General features: G+C 62.3%; 1 protein-coding gene across 5 annotated transcripts in view; it reads right to left on the reverse strand.

Annotated features, from left to right (window-relative positions):
• The window catches only part of LRP1 (LDL receptor related protein 1), a 77,216-nt gene that overhangs the window by 4,439 nt on the left and 52,151 nt on the right, over nt 1-20,626 (reverse strand). For 4 of the 5 annotated variants that reach the window (XM_045553570.1, XM_045553572.1, XM_045553571.1 and 1 more), the window contains 37 exons: nt 19,252-19,441; nt 15,991-16,195; nt 15,476-15,668; nt 14,586-14,711; nt 14,263-14,391; nt 13,868-13,987; nt 13,553-13,666; nt 13,122-13,271; nt 12,928-13,050; nt 12,559-12,675; nt 12,308-12,436; nt 11,928-12,050; nt 11,708-11,848; nt 11,444-11,634; nt 10,440-10,623; nt 10,230-10,315; nt 9,942-10,061; nt 9,385-9,572; nt 9,064-9,269; nt 8,350-8,538; nt 7,681-7,829; nt 7,158-7,251; nt 6,932-7,048; nt 6,587-6,706; nt 6,120-6,242; nt 5,875-6,000; nt 5,428-5,544; nt 4,654-4,760; nt 4,428-4,560; nt 3,636-3,755; nt 3,387-3,509; nt 2,898-3,038; nt 2,663-2,797; nt 2,464-2,583; nt 1,337-1,605; nt 593-771; nt 165-271 (listed from right to left, as the gene is read on the reverse strand). In XM_045553570.1, the coding sequence (XP_045409526.1) occupies nt 165-271; nt 593-771; nt 1,337-1,605; nt 2,464-2,583; nt 2,663-2,797; nt 2,898-3,038; nt 3,387-3,509; nt 3,636-3,755; nt 4,428-4,560; nt 4,654-4,760; nt 5,428-5,544; nt 5,875-6,000; nt 6,120-6,242; nt 6,587-6,706; nt 6,932-7,048; nt 7,158-7,251; nt 7,681-7,829; nt 8,350-8,538; nt 9,064-9,269; nt 9,385-9,572; nt 9,942-10,061; nt 10,230-10,315; nt 10,440-10,623; nt 11,444-11,634; nt 11,708-11,848; nt 11,928-12,050; nt 12,308-12,436; nt 12,559-12,675; nt 12,928-13,050; nt 13,122-13,271; nt 13,553-13,666; nt 13,868-13,987; nt 14,263-14,391; nt 14,586-14,711; nt 15,476-15,668; nt 15,991-16,195; nt 19,252-19,441 (5,304 nt within the window). The remainder of the gene's footprint in view (nt 1-164; nt 272-592; nt 772-1,336; nt 1,606-2,463; nt 2,584-2,662; nt 2,798-2,897; nt 3,039-3,386; nt 3,510-3,635; nt 3,756-4,427; nt 4,561-4,653; nt 4,761-5,427; nt 5,545-5,874; nt 6,001-6,119; nt 6,243-6,586; nt 6,707-6,931; nt 7,049-7,157; nt 7,252-7,680; nt 7,830-8,349; nt 8,539-9,063; nt 9,270-9,384; nt 9,573-9,941; nt 10,062-10,229; nt 10,316-10,439; nt 10,624-11,443; nt 11,635-11,707; nt 11,849-11,927; nt 12,051-12,307; nt 12,437-12,558; nt 12,676-12,927; nt 13,051-13,121; nt 13,272-13,552; nt 13,667-13,867; nt 13,988-14,262; nt 14,392-14,585; nt 14,712-15,475; nt 15,669-15,990; nt 16,196-19,251; nt 19,442-20,626) is intronic. The other variant, XM_045553575.1, reaches the window with a different exon arrangement.

The following is a 20,626-nucleotide window of genomic DNA, read 5'->3' on the forward strand; positions in this document are numbered from 1 at the left end:
CTGAGACAGCTCCACGCTGTCACCTGCCTCTCCCAATCAGCCCTTCCATGAAAAGCCTCCACAGCCCATCTGCCCCACCCCAGCGCAAGCCCCCTCCCCTCCCCAGTGTCTGTGTGACTTCCTTAGCAGCAGGGCTCCGTGAGCCTGCCCCTGCCCCCACAAACCTGTGGGCCACTGGATGTTGTCCTGTACCAGCGTCTCCCGAAGGGTCCCGTCCATTGCTGCTGTTTCAATCTTGGGGTGGTTGCCCCAGTCTGACCAGTACATAGTGCTGGGGAGGGAGAAGGGGTGAGTGTGGGCAAGTCTATGGGCCAGGGGGGCAGACCAAGGGGGGACACCAGCTTCTGGGTCTGGGCACAGGGACTGCTGGGGACTGGGAGGAGGCTGTTCAGTCCTCCTACAAAGAGGACGGGGTGTCAGCTTCTGAGCAGGTTAAGAATCTTTTACTCTAAAACCACAATGTGCTCATCCAGAGATATCTAGGTGGGCAGAGCTGCTCCCTGGGGAGGGCTTTGCCTCAGGCTGGTCTGGGAGGGGAGGGCGCGCCTGTGGGAGAGGCCCCCACTCCCTGTGCCCCAGGACCCTTGCTCACCCCCTCAGTGGGTCCACCACAATGGCGTGGGGCTCGTCGATCATGCCCGAGATGAGCGTCTTCCGGTTCTCACCCTTCATTTGTGCCACCTCAATCACATCTCGGCCCGAGTCGGTCCAGTACACGTTCCCGGCCACCCAGTCGATGGCGATGCCTCGTGGCATCTTCAGCCCTGAAATCTGAATGGGAGATCAGGGGCTACTTACCTTTTGTTTTCCTGCCATTATCTCTGCCCCGACCCCCGACCCCCTGCCAGCCTGTCCCTGCTAAAACATCACTCCAGACTGACAGCCAGTCCCTGGCTTTAAAGAGACTCCATTGACACTTAGCCTATGTGTCAGAGTTGGAGCTTTCACATGCTTTGCCCGTTAGTCCTCCCTAAAAGCCTAGGAGACAGGTATCACTACCTCATTTTACTGACAAAGTGAGGCCCAAAGAGGTTAAACAGGCTGGGTAAAATTCACACAGCGGACGGCAGTGGCGTTGGGGACTGGAGCTGGCTCTAATGCTGAGGGCCTGACTGCCGACCATGCCCTGCGCCCTGGGCTGGTGGCAGAGCCAGTTACCGACGACTTTCACGGCTCTGTCCACCTGTCCTCTGCACCTCAGAACATAGTCCTAAGGCTGCCCTGGCCCCCGACAGTCTCACCCTGGGCCCCCTTCCACTGCCCTTTTCAAATTCTGCTCTGAACCGGCTGCTCTATGGAGCTCTTCCACCAGATCCATGTCAGGCTGGGTGCTCACGTTGAGGTGGGTGACACCTCGGTCGATCTGTCGCCGGTGGCGGTTGGAAGTGGTAGGAGGCGCAGCGGGTGGCAGGCTGCGGTAGGAGATGGTGCCCGTGTGCCAGTTGGTCCAATAGATGCGGCCAGCCTTGACATGGACATCCATGGCATCGATGCGGACACTCTCATCACCCTGGAATGCCTGCTCGTAAGCCGAATGGGGGTGTCCAGGGAACAGGCTGCGGATCTCATTGTCATCAGCGATGTACAGGACCTGGTACTCAGAGCCTGGAGGGGCAAGAGGCCAGGGCTGGGGCTGTGGGATACTGGGAGGAGGCACCTGAGTTGTGCACCCCAACCCTACTCAGCCACTTTCACACTAACAGTATTTTCTCTCCCAATGAAACCACCTGCTCTGGCCAGCAGCTGATGCTCATCTTCCCTGCACTGGGCTTGCGGGCTCCAGCCTCAGCCTCTGGACTTGCTCCTCTCCTCCCTCAAGCTGATCAAGTGTGACCTTCTTCTCCAGAAAGCTATTCCTGCCCCTCCAGCCCCAGCGACCTCTGCCTCCTCATGGCCTCTGGGTGGCATCACCACACTCTCTGCTACATACTGCCTGACACGTGCTCAGGGCTGCACATGCATGTGGGGTGTATGTGCAGGGCATGGAGGGTGTGGGCATGCATGGGCACGTGAGTGCACTGGGGCGAGTGGGCAGGTTGTGTATGTATATACACGCACATGTGCACGTGTGGTATGTGTGCACAGGGATGTGTGGGTGTTTGTGCACGGGCACGTGGGAGGTACAGGTGTGTGTCAAGATGTGTGGGGAATGTGCAGGTGGGGCGTGTGTGGCTGGGCGTGTGCCAGTGCGTGTCTGAGTGTGCTCCTGTCCTGGGAGTGGCGGTGAGAAGGCACGTGTGTGCAGCAGGAGTGCTGCCCCAGCCCGAGCTCCTTCAGAGAGAAGCCCCAGGACCCACGCTGCTTGGGCCAGCAGCATGCTGGGGACGCTGCACCCGTGGATCTGGGTTCCACGTCTGGACACGGGTGTGTGGAAGAAAACATTTCATCTCAGGTTGGCCCCGTTTTATACCCTGGTGTCACCGAGCCCCACCCACCCTTTCTGTCCCCACTCAGCTCCGGTACCTTCCGCCTTGCAGGTGTTGTGCGTCTTCATGAAATTTCGAGCGCAGCTGCAGAGGTGGCTGCCCTTGGTGTTGTTGCAGAGTTGCGAGCAGGTGCCGAAGCGCAGGCACTCATTGATGTCTGGGGGTTACACGGGAGGGTCATGGGGAGTCCTGCCGCTGGGGTTTCTGCCCACCCCCTTTTGGTCCTGCTGCCCTACCCTGGCACCCGGGCTGGCCTGGCACGGTGTGGAAGCCTGGGCGGCAGGCGCAGTAGGCAGCTTTCTCGGTGCGCACGCAGCGCGCCTCATCTCCACAGATGCTGGCGTTGCTGGCGCAGCTGGTCAGCTTGGGGTCTGTGGGGGACAGAGAGTGGATTCCCTCCCCTGAGCCACCCCAGGCCTGGGCTCGGTGCTGTGCCCCTCCCAGCGCCCCGCCGCAGCCTGCTGGTCTCACCGATGCTGCAGTCCTCCTCATCAGAGCCGTCCCCGCAGTCATCGAACATGTTGCAGCGCAGTGAGGAGGACAGGCAGTGCTGGTTCCGGCACAGAAACTCCTTCTTGTCTTTGCAGTGGGGGGTCTGGGCCGTGGGGGGCTCTGGGGAGGGTGGGGGCTTCAGGCCCTGGGGATTCACCCTTGCTCCTCCTCCCACAGACACCCCATGGATACCAGCGGGTCCCAATTCCTGGCTGTTTGTCAAGCTTGCAGGGGGCAGCTGGTTAGACATTCAGGTTCCCAGCCCCACCTCCAAGACCTGGAGCATCAGGAAGCCTCTGGAACCTACCCCAGGGGCTTCTCTCTCCCAAGGAAGGGCCTTCAGGCTCCCAGCAATGGATCCTCCCTTTCCCAGGTGAGTCTGCTGCCCAGATGCAGCTCTCGCTTGGCCCACACTCACCCCTGTGCACCACCCACTCTGCAGCCCCCCATCGCTGGCCCCCTGCTCACCACAGTCCTCCTCATCAGTCCCATCCCCGCAGTGGTCCGTGCCGTCGCACTGGCGCCCGATCCACAGGCACACGCGGTCGTTCTTACAACGGAAGGGCCGGTTGGGAGGGCACACGAACCGGGCTGCCAGCGGGAGGACACAGCCAGAATCAGTCCTGGGGTTTTGGGGGGAGACTGCCCACTGAGAGGGGGCCCGGGAGCCCCACCCAACCTGGAGCCCCACCCCTGCGCCTGCACCCCAAATCTCACAGCACTCTTCGGGGTTCTCGTCTGAGTTGTCTCCGCAGTCGTCCTCTCCGTCGCACTTCCAGGCCAGCGGCTTGCACAAGGTGTTGTTGCACTGGAACTCGTCCAGGGGACAGGTCCGCACTGGGTGCAGGGGAGAGCACAGAGCGAAGAATGAGCCACCTGCCGCAGGCTGCTGGGGGGGAGCTAGCCTGGGTGCACCCCTCCCCCCACAGGTGGGGGTCTGAGGCTCAGAGGGTCAGAGGGCACCGGGCAGTGCAGTTCCATGGCAGATACTGAGGAGCAGCACTGGGCTGGGAGTGGGAGGCCTCGCCCACCAGGGCAGAGCCAGATGTTCACCCTCACAGTTGGAGACCCTGCTCCAAGCCCCAGGCTTCATGCTGCCCACTCTGGGCTGCCGAGCCCAGGCAGGCCAGCCAGAGGTGAGCACTGTCTCCCTGCCCCAGGAAAGGAAAGTGAGCAGGACTTTGCCTCAGGGGTCAGCCAAGTGCCTAGTAGGAACTCACGGGGCGGAGCCTAGACAGCCCACAGGTTCCTGATGGATTTTGGCCCCTTGACTAGGTGTCATTGTACTGGGGACAGCCTGCACAAAAATGTGTACCTGGGGCCCCCGTGTCCTGTTTACTGCTACATCCCCAGCACCCACGACAGTAGCTGGCATATGGTAAACGCTCAATAAATATTTGTTGCATTCAGAATGAATACAGGAAAGAGAGAATGGGTGAGGAACCGGGCCACATGATGGGGTGGGGGCACAGTGGTAGGGCCTGCGGAAGCCAAGCTGGAGGGGCTCACCACCAGTGCCACAGGCTTCCTCGTCACTGCCGTCCATGCAGTCGGCATCCGCGTCACAGCGCCAGCGCAGGGGGATGCAGTGACCACTCTTGCACTGGAACTGGTCCATGTCACAGCGGGGGGTGCAGTCTTTCTGTGGGCATGGGAGCAGGAGCCTGGTCAGCTCTAGGCACCCCCGGAGCTCTGCCTTCTGGGCCATCCCTCCTTCCTTCTGGTCTCTGCCCACCTCATCTGAGCCGTCTGCACAGTCGTGGTCCCCATCACATTTCCAGCGCCCAGCGATGCAGCGGCCATTGGCACAGGAGAACTCACTCTCAGAGCAGGGCCGAGGGGCTGAGGAAGGACAGAGGAGAGACAGGCCCCAGGAGGGTGGGCACAGGGACTCAGCCCTTGCAACATCTCCAGCCCCTGGCAGAGTGAAACTTCTGAGCCCAAGGCCCAACCCTGCATCCCTGAAGGCCACAGCTGTCTGGCATAATGACCGAGATGCTCAACCAATCCTGGGCAGAGCCAACTGGCTGTCCTTATGGGAGCAGCCGGGCACAGAGGGTGCTCACACTTACCCCACTGGGGACAGACACACGAGAGAGGGCACAGGTCCCTGGCCTTGCCCTCAGGACAGACTGTGTATGGGGAGGGAAGGGAGGGTGAGGACCACTAAGACAAGCACCAGGGTTTGGGGAGAGGCCAGTAGGGGACGATGGGCAGAGGCACGGCACAGGGTCGGGGGCTCTGGGGCAGACGCAGGGTGTGGTGGGAACACAGGCACGTCAGAGACACCTACCTCTGCAACCCCAGGAGGACAGTGTGAAAATGGAGAGAAACATGAGATGAGGTGAAATGGCACAAACTCAGATACACAACATGGAGTGGGGGGGTGAGGAGGGAGGCGGCCACCTGCTCTAGCACAGCCTGGTGGCAGGAGGGGCCAGGCTGCTGAGAAGGGGGGCCTGAGGTCTGGGGGAGGCTCGCGCTGGGCTGGGCTGGGTGGGGCACATACTGCAGCTCTCCTCGTCGGAGTTGTCCCCACAGTCGTTGTCGTAGTCGCACTGCCAGCGGCCTGGCACGCAGCGGTTGTTCTTGCAGCGGAACTGGTATGGCTCACAGGTGCGCTCGTCTAGGGGAGGCAAGATTGGGGGCAGTCAGGAACAGGCTGTGGGGCAGACGCGAGGGTCTCGGGCAGGCGTGGTCAGGATGGCCGGGTAGTTGGGGGCATCCCAGCCAGAGCAGGGTCAGCCAGACAGCGTGTGTGGGGCGTGGACAAGGGCATTAGGGGGCGGTAGGCACAGGTGGACGTGGGGAATTGAGCTCCTGCCAGGGTCAGGCTCCCTGTGACAGGAAGCCTGGCACCAGGGCCATGCTGTGACCTACTCAGCAGGTGCCCCCAGACCTTTGCCCCTCCCCATCAGGTGGACTGCCTTCGTCCTAGAGTGGGGGCTGGGCTCACCACACTCTTCCTTGGGCTCATCTGAGCCGTCCCCACAGTCATCCTCTCCATCACACTTCCAGCGTGCCGGGATGCAGCGGCCCGAGTCCTTGCAGCGGAACTCATCTACTCCGCAGGTCATCTGGGCTGCACAGGGGAGGGGCCGGGGCGAGGGTGAGGCTCCTTGCAGGAGTCCAGAGCGGGGAGTGGGTGGGAGCAGCAGGCACCGCAGGGAAGGTGGGCTCCGGGAGCACCGGGCAACTCACTGCAGTTGGCGGGCTCGTCACTGCCGTCCACACAGTCGTTGTCCCGGTCGCAGACCCAGACTCGGGGAATGCAGCGCTTGGTGATGGAGCACTGGAACTGGTTGGGGGCGCAGGTCACCTCGGCTGCAGGGTGAGCAAGAGAAGGAGGACCCTCCCTTACACCTGCCATCTCAGTTCAAGATCACTGTCTTCTCCCTCTTCCAAGCCCTGGCCCTGGGCTTGCCAGCAATTTCTTGGGAAGAAGGAACAGTTTATCTCCAATTTTGGTGCTTTTTGTTTTCTGGATCTACATATCTCTATACCACATGTGATGATTGTACGAGCACACCAGGTTCCGCCCAATCTGATCTATGTTGCCCATCTGATATGGTTACTTGAGAGCCCCTAGAAGGGGTGGGGAGGCTCAGGTCAACTGTGCTGTCACGTTGTCTCCCACCACTGGCCCCGCCTGCCCCTCGGGCACTCACGGCAGTCCCGCTCGTCCTCCCCATCTCCGCAGTTGTCCTGCCCGTTGCAGCGGAAGATGCCGGGAATGCAGCGGTTGGTGTTGGTGCACTTGAACTGGCTGGGCAGGCAGACGTGGATGTCTGTCGGGGAGGAGGGGTAACTAATGGCGGACAGAGGACTCGGGGTGGGGAGGGGGCGCCAACCCCCTCAGCAGGGAGGGTGCAGGCTCAGGGCTTCGGGCAGCAGGAATCTAGCCCAGAGGGAAACTATTGTTGGCTGCAGCTTCCTTGCCTCTGAAACCCCCAAATTCTTGGGAGGGAAAAAAGTGGGGGAAGGAGGACAGTGGTAACCGGGCAGCCCTTTACCGCAATTGGCCTCATCGCTGTTGTCCTGGCAGTCGTTGTCCCCATCACAGATGAAGGCAGGGTTTGTGCAGATGCCTGTGGAGCACTGGAACTGTCCTGGGCGGCATTTGAACTCAGCTGTCGGGAGGAAGGTTCAGCGTCAGAAGGGCTGGGTGGGCACGACCAGGCCCCCTTGAGGGGTACGGCAGCCTGAGGACTGTCCTGCCACCCTGCCCTGGGCACTCACGACAGTCTGGGGGCTCATCCGAGTGGTCCCCGCAGTCGTCTTCGGTGTCACACTTCCACCAGAAGGGGATGCACTTGTCGTTCTTGCACACAAACTGAAGGGCAGGTGGGGGCAAGAGGGGTTGGTGGGGGTCTGGGGAACTCAGAAGTTTTTCTTTTGAGGGGCTGGGATGTTCCAAAGGAGTGGCGGGGTCAGGGGCTTTCGGGGGGAGGTTGAGCTGGCCAGCAGGTTGGGATATGAGGAGGGCAGGAAGGTCAGGTGTGGGGGGAGTGTGTGGAGGTCAGTGCCCGGGGCTTGGTGAGGAGGGTCAAGGTAGGGTGGGAGGTGTTTGTGTGAGGTGACAGGTGTAAAAGTATTGCTGTGGGGAGACAAGAGGTAGGCAAGAAATGTGGGGGTGTTAGCGTGGGAAAACCAGATGCATGAGGACATCAGAGCAGGTGTTGGGGTCCAAGAGGGTTGGGCGTGCTGGTGAGGGGCTCAGGGAAATGGGCATTGGTGGGGGTGTCTGGAGGGAAAACCTTACCTGGCTTGCTGTGCAGTTGGACACACAGGTGCGCCCATCGCCGCCCAGGTAGAAGTTGGTGGGGCAGGCACATTTGTGGCCCCCCCCAGGGGACAGCAGACACAGGTTGCTGCAGCCACCATTGTTGACCTTGCAGGGGTGATTGGGCACTGCCAGAGAAAGGTGGTTAAGGGTGGCCACCTGGGTCCAGTTTGCAGACCACTGCTCCCCAAGCCGCGGGCTGCTGGCAGCGTGAGGGTAGCGCTTGCTGGTGACACACTTTCTGGTCTTGCAAAGGCTGCCTAGCTCATGCTACCCTGGGCCGAGGTGGGTGGATCTAAATCCTGCCTCTTTCAGGTGAGAGCTGAAGCCAGAGACAGGAGCAGACTCTGCAAGGGTCCCAGGCTCAGCTCACCTGCCCTCGCCAGGCCTGCTCTCCCCCCGGCCCTGCGAGGCTTGCACCCGGACCCACCTTCCCCCACTGCAGCATCCACTGGCTCAGGGCCTTGCTGCCTCAAGACTCTAGGGCTGGACCCAGTCCCCAGAGCTGGACCATACTCTGTCTACACTTCCCTGGAATCTTCCAGAGTTTGGCAGAGAGGGCTCAATCGATGCTGGAGAGAGGATGAGCAGGAAGCCCCGCTGGGTCCCCGACACCCAGGGAACCCTGCTCCCGCTCTTGCCACCTACCGTCCGGCTGGCGCAGGGCGTGGAAGACGTGCAGGTCCATGGGCCGGTGCAGGGTGCTGATGAGGAGTGTTTTGTTGGTGCCCGTGGTCTTGTGGGCTCGGTTGATGGACTTTGTCTCCCAATCAGTCCAGTAGACATAGTCCTCAAACAGAGTGAGCGCGAAGATGTGCGGGATGTCCTGGCTCAGCACTGAGGGGCCGGGGCGACAGAGCGCCAGTCAGCGCTGAGTGCAGCCAGGTGCCCTGCCTGCTGGGCCTCAGCCCCCACCGTAACCTGCGAGGTGGTCCTGAGCCCAGGCCCAGATTGCTCAGTGGCCTCCCGAGGTCGCAAAGCTAGCAAGTGTCAGAGCTGGAGTCCAGACCCAGACTCTCCGACGGCAAGTCCCTGCTCCACAGCAGCACGTGGTTCCCACGAGGGCAGGCGGTGCTGCAGTTCTCCATCCCCAGGCCTCCCACTCCCACTCCCTTGGGGCCGTCATCAGGACTGTACGTGGGAAGGGCCCCCTCTCCCTCCTTCCCAGGGAGCTGGGTGGTGTCCAGTCCAGGGGGAGCACCCTGGGGTGCTCTGAGCCCCCAGACCCCTGGTGGGTGGTGTTCTGGGACCAGGTCCCCTGGCTACTATGGACACTCTTGCCCTAAACACCCGGTCCCCTGTGGCTTCAGACGCCTATCCCGTGAGGTCTGCGGTGCTGGGATGCCTCACTGGCACACTGACCAACGTGGCGATTGGAGCCATCCAGGCTGGCAAACTCAATGTAGTCCTCTCTCGCGTCGGCCCAGTAGATGCGCTCGGTGACGTAGTCCAGTGTCAGCCCATTGGGCCACGTGATCTTGGTGTCCACGATGACACTGCGGCTGGACCCATCCATGCCGATCCGGCCTATCAGTGAGTGGTCACCCCAGTCTGTCCAGTACAGGTACCTGGCAGGGGGCGGGCAGTGAGCCCCGGGAGATCCAGCGACTGGTCCCACGTGGGGCCTGGCTGCCTGAGGCTACCACCTGCTTTCAAGGTCTCCAACCCTTCTCGCCCACATACCCGTTCTGCACGTCCACCACCAGAGCCCTGGGCTCACGGAGGCCAGAGCTGACCAGCACCGTCCGATAGGCCCCGTTGAGCTTGGACACTTCGATGGTGTCCCGGCCTTTGTCACACCAGTACAGGTTGCCGCCCACCCAGTCCACAGCCAGCCCGTCAGGGTTGCTGAGGCCCGTCCGGTGCAGCACCTGCAGGCAGGAGCATGGAGAGGAGCCCGGGTGACCTGGGGAAGGACCCTCGGCCTCCCCCATGGATAAAAACCGGGCAGAGCTCCCTTTCCCAGGGCCTGGGAGTGCACGTTTAAGGGAGGTCAGACATGAGGGGGACTTCCTGGTAATGAGGGAGACCTGGGGCTGGCAGAGATGGGAAGAGCCGGAGGAATCCCCGGTCTCTGCTGGGTGGGAGGGGCGAGAAGCTAGGACAAGCAGAATCATGTCGTGACTCTGGGCAGAGAAGGAAATGACTTTGGCAGGAAGGTGGAGAGACAGGGAGATGCCCTGAAAGCAGACACAGTCTGGGGGCCCCAGGGTATCAGCGCGGAGCCCCGCCTGCCTCACCTGCACGTTGCTGCCATTGAGGTGCATCCTCCGGATCATGCTGCCCTGGGTCGTCACATCCGTCCAGTAAATCATCTGCTCTCGGTAGTCAAAGTCCAAGGCGACAGCGTTGTTCAGGCCCTGATTTGGGGAATGGGGGAGGGGAGAGAAGCCTGCTGTGGCAGCAGGGGCCACATCTGCAGCTGGGGGAGGGGTGGCTGGAGAAGCAGTAGGGGAGACAACCACGGCCCTCATCGGGGAATGGGGTGGGGGAGACGGGCAGGGTGGAGGAGAGCCCAGCTTTGGCACCTGCTTAAGCAACGTGTAGTTGGAGCCGTCCAGGTTGAGCTTGCGCAGGTAGTAGCGGTTGGCGAAGATCAGGAATGGCTCCTCGTCTGGAGACAGGGGAGCCTGGCTCAGCTCCTGGCCGGGGCACTCCAGCAGCCCCTGCTCCCGAGCCCTCCCGCCAGAGCCCCCAGCTGCCCGGGCCACCTCACACGCTCTGGGCACCCGTCTCACCAGTCACAGCTTTGCAGCTGTGGGGGTCGCCGCCACGGGGGGCGTAGCCCTCCACACACAAACACTTGTAGCTGCCGTGGGTGTTGACACAGCGCTGGCTGCAGGGGAAGCTGGTGCTGCACTCGTCCACGTCGGCACATGTCCGGCCGTCATCCTTCAGCCGGAAGCCAGGGCGACAGCGGCACTGCGGGCACAGGGAGACTTGGCTGGGCACGTGGCAGGGGTCTGGGGCTCCCACCCTGGAGCCCCGGGTCGGAGCCCCTCTCAGGCTCCCATTCCCTTCCAGTCCGCCTTGCCAGGGGATGGGGGGCACATGGGTACTGAGCCCACTCAGCTAGCAGTCTGGCCCTCACCCCAGAGGAACCGGGTGCGTGAGGTCGCTGAGTGTGCACGTTTTCTGCACCCAGAGGCCGATGCCCAGGCCCCCTCCCACGGGCCCTGTGAGCATCGCCTGGCAGAGCTGCCCATGCTCTCCCCGAGAAACGCCTTCGTCACGTGGCCACCTCAGCCTCAGCGGCGGCTCCTTCTCAGACTCCACTGCTGGTCGCCCTCCCTCCCCACCTCCGTTGTTGTGCTGTTGCCCAGCGAGGGGCTCAGGCCCTGGACCTCCTCCTTTTCCCAACGACACTCACTCCCTTGGGAATCATACCCAGGCTCATGGATTTAAATAGCATCTCTATGGTGATAACTTCCAGATTTGTCTCTCCAGTCGGGGCCTCTCCCTTGAACTCCGGGCCTGAGTATCTGTGGCCTACTTGACATCTCACTCCTCTCTCCCTCAAATCCTGCTGGCTCTACTCCCCAGACAGATGCAGAACCCAACCAAGCAGAGATTTCTGTCTTGTTTACTGCTGTATTCCCAGTGCCTGGGACATGCCTGGCACAGAATAGGTGCTCAGTGAACACTTGTTAGATGAATGAATGCATGACTGAATGAGGCAGTGGAGGAGGGAGCTCTGGTCAGGCCTGGGGTGTGGACGCTCTCTCCCGGGGGCTGGGCACACCTTGAAGCCGATCTTGAGGTCCTCGCAGTCCTGGCTGCAGCCGCTGAGCTTGCGGCTGAGGCACTCGTTGACGTGGCAGCCGCGCTCGTCCGAGCCGTCGCCGCAGTCGTCCTGGCCGTTGCAGAGCAGCGCGTCGGCCACGCAGCGCCCACTGCTGCACAGGAACTGCGAGGAGGCGTTGCACTTGTGCTCTGCGGGGGGCGGGGGCGGCAGGTCAGCGGGGGCCGGGCACTCTGGGGTGGGGGGCAGCGGGCGGAAGCCCACCTGGGCTGGTGCAGTGCGGGTTCTTGGGAGCCTCGTCGCTCTGGTCGTGGCAGTCGTTCTCGCCGTCGCACTCCCACTGGCGGGAGCTCAGGCAGCGCCCGTTGGCGCAGCGGAACTCGCTGGGGCCGCAGGTCGGGTACTCTGGGGGAGCAGGGGGCCGGTGAGGCTGATGCGCAGGCGCAGCCGAGGCAGGGCCGCCCCCACCACAGCCGGGCCTCACCACACTCGGGGGACTCGTCCGAGCCGTCGGCGCAGTCACGGTCGTGGTCGCACACGAAATGCTTAGGGATGCACTGGCGGTTCTGGCACATGAACTCTCGGTCATCGCAGGTGCTGTTGTACACTGCGGACGGAGGCGGAGGCGGCCCTCAGCCCTGCGCACCCCCCCAGCCCCTGCCCGGCCCGCTGCTGACTGTCCCTGGCCCCGAGCCTCCTGTGGTCCGAGTGGCAGAGTGGGCAGAGCCCGGGACAGGAGTCTGGGCACCGGGGCTGTAGCAATGGCTCTGCCACTAACCGGCGGGGGGAGCCCCACCGAGGCACCCCCTCCCTAGCGAGCCCGGCCACTGGCTGGCTGCCCACTCCTCGCGCCCCCCCACTCACAGCAGCCAGCTGCGATGCTCTCATCAGCGCCGTCTGCACAGTCCTTGTCCCCGTCGCAGAGCCAGCGCTCGGGGACGCACACATGGGTGCCAGGGCAGGAGAAGGAAGAGGGGCCACACGTCTTGCCTTCTGTGGGGGAGCAGGGGGCCACCGAGACTCAGGGGCAGGCGGGGCAGGCTGGGCAGCCTCCCTGCTGTGCTGACCCCTCGCAGGAGTGTGTCACCTCCCTGGCACCATCCCAGTCCTCTCACCACAGTGAGCCGCCTCATCTGAGCCGTCCCCGCAGTCATCGCTGCCGTCACACAGCCACTGCTTGGAGATGCAGCGATGGTTCTGGCACTCAAACTGGGCCTCCGAGCAGAACTTGTCTGGGGCAGTTGGAAGCCATAGTTAGAGGGGGACGGGTGGCAGGTCACCCAGCTGGGCAGGCCGATGCCATGGGAGGACAGGGAGGAGCACATGGCGCCCCTCTGCGGAGACTCAGCCGGGGCTTGGGACAGGTTCCACTTCTGAGCCTGGAGTCTGGGGTGGGGACATGGGGCAAAGGGCCCGGGTGCCCTTTGGGGGGGGTGGCTGGTGGGGTCTTAGTGCTCAGGTGAGAGGGTGCTGTGGTCACTCACTGCAGTGGGTCTCGTCCTCGCCATGTTCACAGTCATCCTCCTTGTCGCACGTCCAGCTCATGGGGATGCAGCGCCCACTGGGGCAGGCGAAGTAATTCAGGGGGCATCTGGGGCGCTTCACGCCTGGGGGCAAGGGGGTGTGAGGGCCCTGCTCACCTCAGCCGCCACCCACCACACCCCTGCCCGAGGCCCACCTGGGCAGTCTCGCTCGTCACTGTAGTCCCCACAGTCGTTGGCGCCGTCGCACACCCAGCTGGGTGCGTAGCAGAGGGAGGTGCGCTCGCAGGGCTGGAAGAGCACACCCTTCACGCCCAGGCGGAAGTAGCTGCTGCAGTCGGTGGCACCTGGTGGGGAGGGGGTGAGGGTGATGCCTGGTTTCTTCCACAACACCCCAGGGCAGCTGCCAGCCCTACAGCACCTTTGTGTGCTTCAGAAAGTCAAACTGTGCCCTTCAGGTGGGGCACCATTCACACTGTCCACTCCCAGGGGAGCCCAGGAGCAGGACAGGGACAGGGCTGTGGGGACACGGAGCCTGCCATGTGGGGCTGGACAGAGGGCCTAGAGGAGGGGCGGGGACAGAGACAGGTGGGGAGCCCAGGAGGCACGGCAAGGGGGTGTCACTCACTGCAGTTCATCTCATCCGAGGCATCCTCACAATCCACAAACTGGTTGCAGCGGCTGGAGTTCCCGATGCAGGTCCCATCCCGGCAGCGGAATTCACCCACACCACAGGCTGTTTCTAGAACAGCACCCACCCCATCCCATCAGGCCAGAGTCCTCTCTGTGGGGCCAGGAGGGCCAGGACAGAGCTCCTGGCCCAAAGCACCTGCCCAGGCCCATCACAGAGTGCCCTGAACCCGATGCCGTGGGGCCTGGGGACAAAGGCTTAGCCAGGGTGAGGTGGGGCAGGGGCGCAGGTGGGTGCTGGAGCATCACTCACTGTTGCAGGGGATCTCGTCAGAGCCGTCCCCGCAGTCATCTGCCCCGTTGCACCAAAGCATGTTGGACACACAGCGTCCGTTGTTGCACTGGCGGAAAGTCTTCTTGCAGCGGCGCGAGTCTGCAGAGAGGGAGCAGGATGCGAGTCAGCCGCAGGCACAGGGAAGGGGCTGCCTCTGACGACAGGTCGTTCATTCAGTACCCGCAGCAGGCCTAGTAGAGGCTAACGGTGGCTCTGCCTTTCATGAGCTCCCCAGCCCCCTCCGCAGGCCGGGAGCTGGGGCGTTCTCACGCCCCATCCTGTGGGGGCTGAGGCTGGTGACCGAGGGTGTGTGGAGCAGGGAAGGACGCAGACTCCGTGCCTGCAAGAGGCAGGGGCTGGAGCTGGCTCCTTACTGCAGTAGGACGGCTTCTCATCGGACTTGTCTTTGCAGTGGGAGACACCATCGCACGTCAGGCTGAAGTTGATGCACTCGCCGTTGGCACACTCAAACTCGTCTTGTGCGCGACAGGAGGAGTTCACCGCTGGGGAGGGCCATGGGGGAGCTTTGTGAGCCAGGGCCCCAGCCGGAGCACCCATACCCCTCTCCCCCCAGGAACTGAGGTCACTCCAGCTTCTCCCTGGAAAAAGGCTTTGGGGGGCCAGGCTGGAGAATGTGGGAGGAAATGGTCCCCAGTGTGTGCTCGGGTCCCCCACCAGCCCCTCCACCCCCACTCACCTCGGCAGGTGAGGTCCTCCTGGAGGATTCGGCCCCCCCGGCATGAGCAGTTGACATGGCCTTGGTGAGTGAGCAGACACAGGTCCTGGCAGCCCCCGTTGTTGATTCGGCAAGGGGAGAGTTCACCTGAGCAGGACGGAGCAACCGTGGGCTGAAGAGTGTTCTCTGCGCACGCAAAGCGCCCCACCTGCCCACACAGCTTCACGGAGTCGGCCCCTGACTGCTACAGCAGGCACAGCTGCAGCGGCGTGGCCCGTGGGGAGGGTGCAGGGCAGGGCCGCTGAGGGAGGGCAGGTGCAGGGTGTTTGAGGGTGGGCGTGAGGGCGAGGATGTGTGTACTCTTAGGTGGGGCACTGTGGGCTTCAAGGCTTATCTTAGGAGATTCTGATCCAAGGGCCTTGAGATCCTGTGTGTCGTGGTGGGCCCCAGGGCGTGTGCGACAGACCTGAGAGAGCTGCAGATCTGTGAGGGGCAGGCGAGGTCAGCCAGCCCAGTGTGGCGTGTACGTGTACATGTGCACTCGCGCACCCCGAGGGCCGGTGCAGGCGGAGCCTGGCATGCCTGTGCGTTTAGGCTCTGGGATGTGCGTGTGGTCCCAGGTGAGGGCGACGGCCAGGGCAAGTGGCGGGGGTGAGCCCTGGGGGCCGAGGGGGGAGTTGGGTGATATGAAAGTGTGTGTGTGTGCAGAGGCCATGCGTGTGTGCACAGTGGTCTTGGGGGACCTGGGGCAGAGGAGTGTAGGTGTTTTGGCGTTGCTTGGGGGCAGAGGTGCGAACAGGCGTGTGTGCAGCGCATGCCCGGGAGAGCAGGCCCCGGCTGAAGCGTGCATGTGCTTGTGTGGGTGGGTGCAAGGGCAGCAGGGTGGGGCTGCTGGCAGTGGCCTCACTCACAGCTGTTGGTGTCCTTGGCCACGGCGATGATGCCCATGGGCTGCTGGGGGATGTCCACGCGTAGAAGCTTCATGTCGCTGCCCACGTACTTGTTGGCCCGCTGCACTGCCCGCCGCACCCAGTCAGTCCAGAAGATGTGCTCCCCGTACACAGCCAAGCCGAAGGGGTGAACAGGCTCTGACTTCAGGATCACCTGTGGGGACGGCACCATCACCATCCTGGTATCATCAGGCCTCTCACCCTGACTCCATCTGACTGCGGCCGGCTGCAGGGCTGAGGGGCTGGGCCAGCAGTCAGTCGCAGGATGACAAAGACCCGCACAGGCACCTTGGGACCTCCCTCGCCTAACTGATGAGGACACCAGGCCAGACAGGGTGGGGCTGCCCAAGGTCTGGGCCTTGACAGGACTCCCCGGCTCCTGCCCGCCTGCCCCGCGACTCGCCCCCACTCTGTGCTTGGGCAGACGGGCCGGGCCCTGGCCCCCCCTCCCCCGCTGCTGCCCGCCCGCGACTCACATAACGGTGGGAGCCGTCATACTCGCACCGCTCGATCTTGTCCAGGGTGGCGTCGGAGAAGTAGAGCTTCTCTGCACGGTGGTCGATGGCCAGGCCGTTGGGGGTGCGAATGTCCTTCTCTATGAGCGTGAGGACGTTGGCTCCTGACAGGGCCGCGCGCATGATGCTGGGGTGCTGCTCGTTCCAGTTGGTCCAGAACATCAGGCTGGGGGCGGGGGGCACAGGGATCAGGATCCAAAGCTGGAGAGGCTGGCACGGAGGGCACAGGCCAGCCACCTGCAGCCCGCACAGCCCCAGTGCCCAGCAAGGGCCCGGCTGCTGCGCAGATTCACGCACCTCATGGCCGAGTCTGACTTACTCTGCGTGCGCCGTGTGTCTGTGAGATGCCCGCCTGTGTTTGCTGAGATGAGGGACAGTGTGGCCAAGTGAGACCAGCTCTGGGGTTCCAATCCTGGCTCCACCACTTACCAGCTGGATGCCCTGAGGCAACAACTGCCTCGTGCCTCAGTTTCCTCCTCTATGAAGTAGGGATAGTAACACCACCTGCCTCACAGAGCGGTTGGGAGAACTGAAGAAGTTGATCCCATCGTAATGACAGATGGCACACACTGTCGGATTTTCCATGGTTTTCTCCTTAACTGCTCTCTTCTCTGCAGTGATGCTGGCTCTTTTCCAGACCACGCAGGAAACCCTTGTTGAGCGTGGAGTGTGTCCTAGGTCTTGCGGACACGTGGATCCTACCCTCAAGGAGTTCTTGAGAATCAGCTTCTCTATGATTTAAGGCCTTTGCTGATTTGGGGTTGGAGCCCCAGCTCTGCTTGTCCTGGCTCTGACCTCCAATGAGCCTCTTGGCCCCCTGAGCCTTGGCTTCCCCTCAGCAAAGGAGGTGATGGGAACAGCCACCAATCACGCCATGCTCCCCTCGAGGTGGAGGTGGGCTGGAGAGATGGCCTTGGAAGACCTCAGACATGATCAGGGGATGAACTAGCACATGCCCACGCCCCCTGGGTGATCCTTACGCACACTGGAGTTTGAGAACCACTGAGCGACACAAGAGCCAGTTCCACCCCCCAGTCCTCTAACAGCACCTGCCCCTGCCCCAACCCCAAGGCCTCTGCCCCCCGCCTGCCCCACCTCTCTGCGTCCTGGCCAGGGACCTGTCCTCCAGCTGCGAGCTCGTCTCCTCAAGCCTCTGCGGGTCTCACTCCCCCACCCTGCCCCGGCCCCGTGTCTCTGTCACGTTGAACCACTGCCCGCTCTTGCTCCACTCTCGCGGGAGAATGATGCTTCTTGCCCTGTAGGGGAGACACTGCTGCTCCCGAGCTCGGGAGCTCATGGGGAGAAGGCTCCGCGTTGAAGGGCTTCATCCTAGAGGGGACAGGGGCTCCTGATGGCTCTGGAATCAGGACGCCAGCTTGGAGGGAGGCTTCCATAAGACAGGACGGGTGTCCCGGGGCAGTGGCCAGTCACCTTCCTTGACTTGTCAGGACTGGGCTTGACTTGTCGGTCCCCCCTGGTGACTTCAGCACCCTTGGGTCAAGCCTCGCCCACACTCACAGTGGCTTTCTTCCCGTCGTCAGCAAACTCTCGCACATGGAAGGATTATATGTGATGCAATTGTGGGTTTGGCAAAACTGCTCCCCGGGATGGCGGCAGGGAGGAGAGAGGCTTTTTCTGGGGGCAGGTGGGCAGCAGCCAGGACTCTGTGGACTTCCTAAATGTCCGACTGTGAGCTCCCCGGGGCCGCCAGTGCCCCAGTGCCAGCTTCAGGGTGGGCTCTGGAGAGGCTGGTCGGTCAGAGCCTCTATTCACCCCTGCCCCTCCATCTGGGTCCACACTGGCTCCTTGCAACACCCCTGCAGTGCCCACTTCTTCTGGCCAAGGGAGGCCCCTCCTGACAGCTCAGCTGTCTCCCTGGGCACTGAGCCGGCTCCTGCTCAGCCCACTCCCGTCATCCTCGGATGCTGCTCACACGCCGCCTCCTTGAGGACACGTTCCCGACCTCCAGGCTGGAGCGGGTCCTTGGCACGGTCACGAGGCTCCCTGCAGCCTCAGCGTGAGTGACTCAGATACGCCCGAGGCAGGGCCCACGTCCCTCTCAGTCTCCACCGGATCCTCACGCATCGTTGTTCTCAAAGCCACTTGCTGAATGAACAACAGAGCCCCCTGGGCTCAGAGGACAGGAACGTGGTAGGCAGCCATGGGGGCTTCCTCTGGGATGGGGTGTGACAGCCCCTCCATGGAGGCTGCAGGCCCATGAGGGACCAGCCCCAGACAGGTGAGGTCACCAAGGGTCACAGCAGGGAAGACTGGATCTCCGTCATCAGCCGCGAACGTGCCAGACGGCCAAGGCAGGAGGGAACAGAGGGCCCTTGTGCTGGGTCGGCTGTGCCAGGCAGGCTGGGCTGGGGCCGGACTTGATTTACATCAGGGTAAGGAATCTGGGGTTAGTACACTCACCGTTTCTATGCAGTCGCTTTTGGGTTTTGTTTGTCCCTCAGTTTCCTAGTAAAGCTTTTAAAAAACATTCCAAGTGCTGCTGAATCAGGGGAAAAAAACTGTTTCTCATATGTGGGCCAGGGTTGCTAAAGCGAGGGGGTGGTTCACTAGAGGCCTTGCAGTGGGGACAGGGCTGCCCCTGTCGGGGAACAGAGACTGTGGTGGGCCCAGGGGGGCAGCCCCCAGCCGGGACGTTTTCTCCCAGGTTCTCCTGGGCTTGTGCTCTTGACTCCTCGCAACCTGACCGAGCTTCCCAGCCATGCCCAGGCCTGCTCCACCCTGCGGCGTGGGAGGTCCCCTTGTTGTTCTGCCCTGCCTTGAGCTTCCCTTCCCTGTCTGCCCTTCCGTGTCTTTCCACTTCTGGGCCCTGTGCGGGGCCGCTGCCTCCGTGGTGCACAGCCCCGTGGGAGCATCACTGCCTGCCCTGCTCCCCACAGCCAGGAGGCTCACACGGGCCCAGCCTGAGGCTCACACCCGACTGGGCTTCAGCGAGTCCCAGAGCCACAGAGGCCCCTTCTCCACCTTGACCATGGCTCTCTGGTGGATGAATCAGTCACAAAGCCAGAGGCGTCCCCTACAGTCCCAGCCCTCACCTGGGTTCAGGCACCTGAAATATCAGCACCCTCGTATCACAGAAGAGGACACAGAGAGCTTATGCAGCTCACCCAAGGTCACACAGCAGCCCGCCTCTCCTGCACCCCCACCTGGGTCTGCCGGGGGCAGTTTCTGCTACCAACCCCCCCAGCCAGGGCAGCCACTCACTTCTGGCACTCGTCCAGCACGAAGGCCCGAGGGTGGTCGTCTCCAGACATGGTGATGACTGTCTCGCGCTCGAAGGCCCCCAGCCGGGTCTGGTCCACAGTGTGGCGGGTGATGGTGGATGTCGTGTAGCTTGTCCAGTAGAGTGTGTCCCAGTCACGGTGATAAGCCAGGCCTTCCACGGAGCCCACATCTGTGAAGAGGCAGGAGCAGCCATGGGTTGGGTGGGGCTGGGGAGCAGAGCCGGAGGGGCAGTGGGGGATGGGAACGTGTAGGGTATGACAGAGAGGCTCGGGAACCCCTAGATCTGACCTCCAGTGCCCCCAACCCCTGCCGTGCTGCTCCGTCGCCCACCCAGATGACACACGCCCACCCAGATGATGCACGGTCCACCTCCCTAGCCCTCCTCCCTTGTCATTTGGCTTCATGTTGTGGTCACAGTTTTCCAGAGCTGGAGTTCTGCTGAGTTGAGCACAATGTGGATTTCAGTAAACCACCCCCACGTGGCCTGTACTGAGGAGCTTCCTACTTAGAAAGACGCCAAACCGGATTGTGTTATAAAGCAGACGCCTAAACTCAGGTTAAAGAACTACGGCACAACGAGAGACACAGTCGAACAGCAGAGCAAGAGGAAAGACTCGGGGCTTGGTGGCTCCAACCTGCGTGACGAGGTGGTTGACAAAAGGTGACGTTGTGCTGCAGTCCGCACAACAGCCTGGAGGAGGGGACATTCTGCTAGTCTCTCCTGGTCGAGCTAAGGCTACAGGACGCTGAGTTTAGCTTTGGACACTACATTTTATACAGATACGTGGACTCGACTATGCAGAGCGGCAAATGTCCCAGAGGAAGCTGGGAGGACAGGTCTGGTTTTTTGTCACCTCTGTATGCCCAGCACCTAGTTCAGTGCCTGGCAGGTCTTTACGGACCAGCTGAATGAATAAATGAGCAAACGAGTGAGTCAAAGGACCTCGGGGTATCCAGGCTGAGGAAGAGCTAAAAGGCTGTCCTACAATGACAGCTCTGACACGCAATGCTCTTACGGAGCACACGCTGCGTCCCCTGCGCTGAGCTCAGCCTTCCCCGGCACCGTCCCAGGGAATCCTGCCTCATGACTCAGACGAGAAAGCTCAGGCTTGGTGAGAGGCAGAAACTTGCCCAAGTCACTGAACTCCTAAGTGACGGAGTTGAGCCCCCTCTCTGCAGCCTGTGCGTGTGAAAGCCGGGCTCCGCAGGGACCTCCGCTCGTCTGTGCAGCCTGGAGGCAGAACCAGGACCAGTGTGGGAGGCACAGGGGGGCCAGGTCTGACCCCAGATGCAGAAAAACTTTCTGAAACTGCACTGGGTGTGGTGCCGTCTGGCTACTCTGCAGCCAGTGGGA

Source organism: Lemur catta, chromosome 6 (genome assembly GCF_020740605.2).
Source record: "Lemur catta isolate mLemCat1 chromosome 6, mLemCat1.pri, whole genome shotgun sequence".
NCBI lineage: Eukaryota > Metazoa > Chordata > Mammalia > Primates > Lemuridae > Lemur > Lemur catta.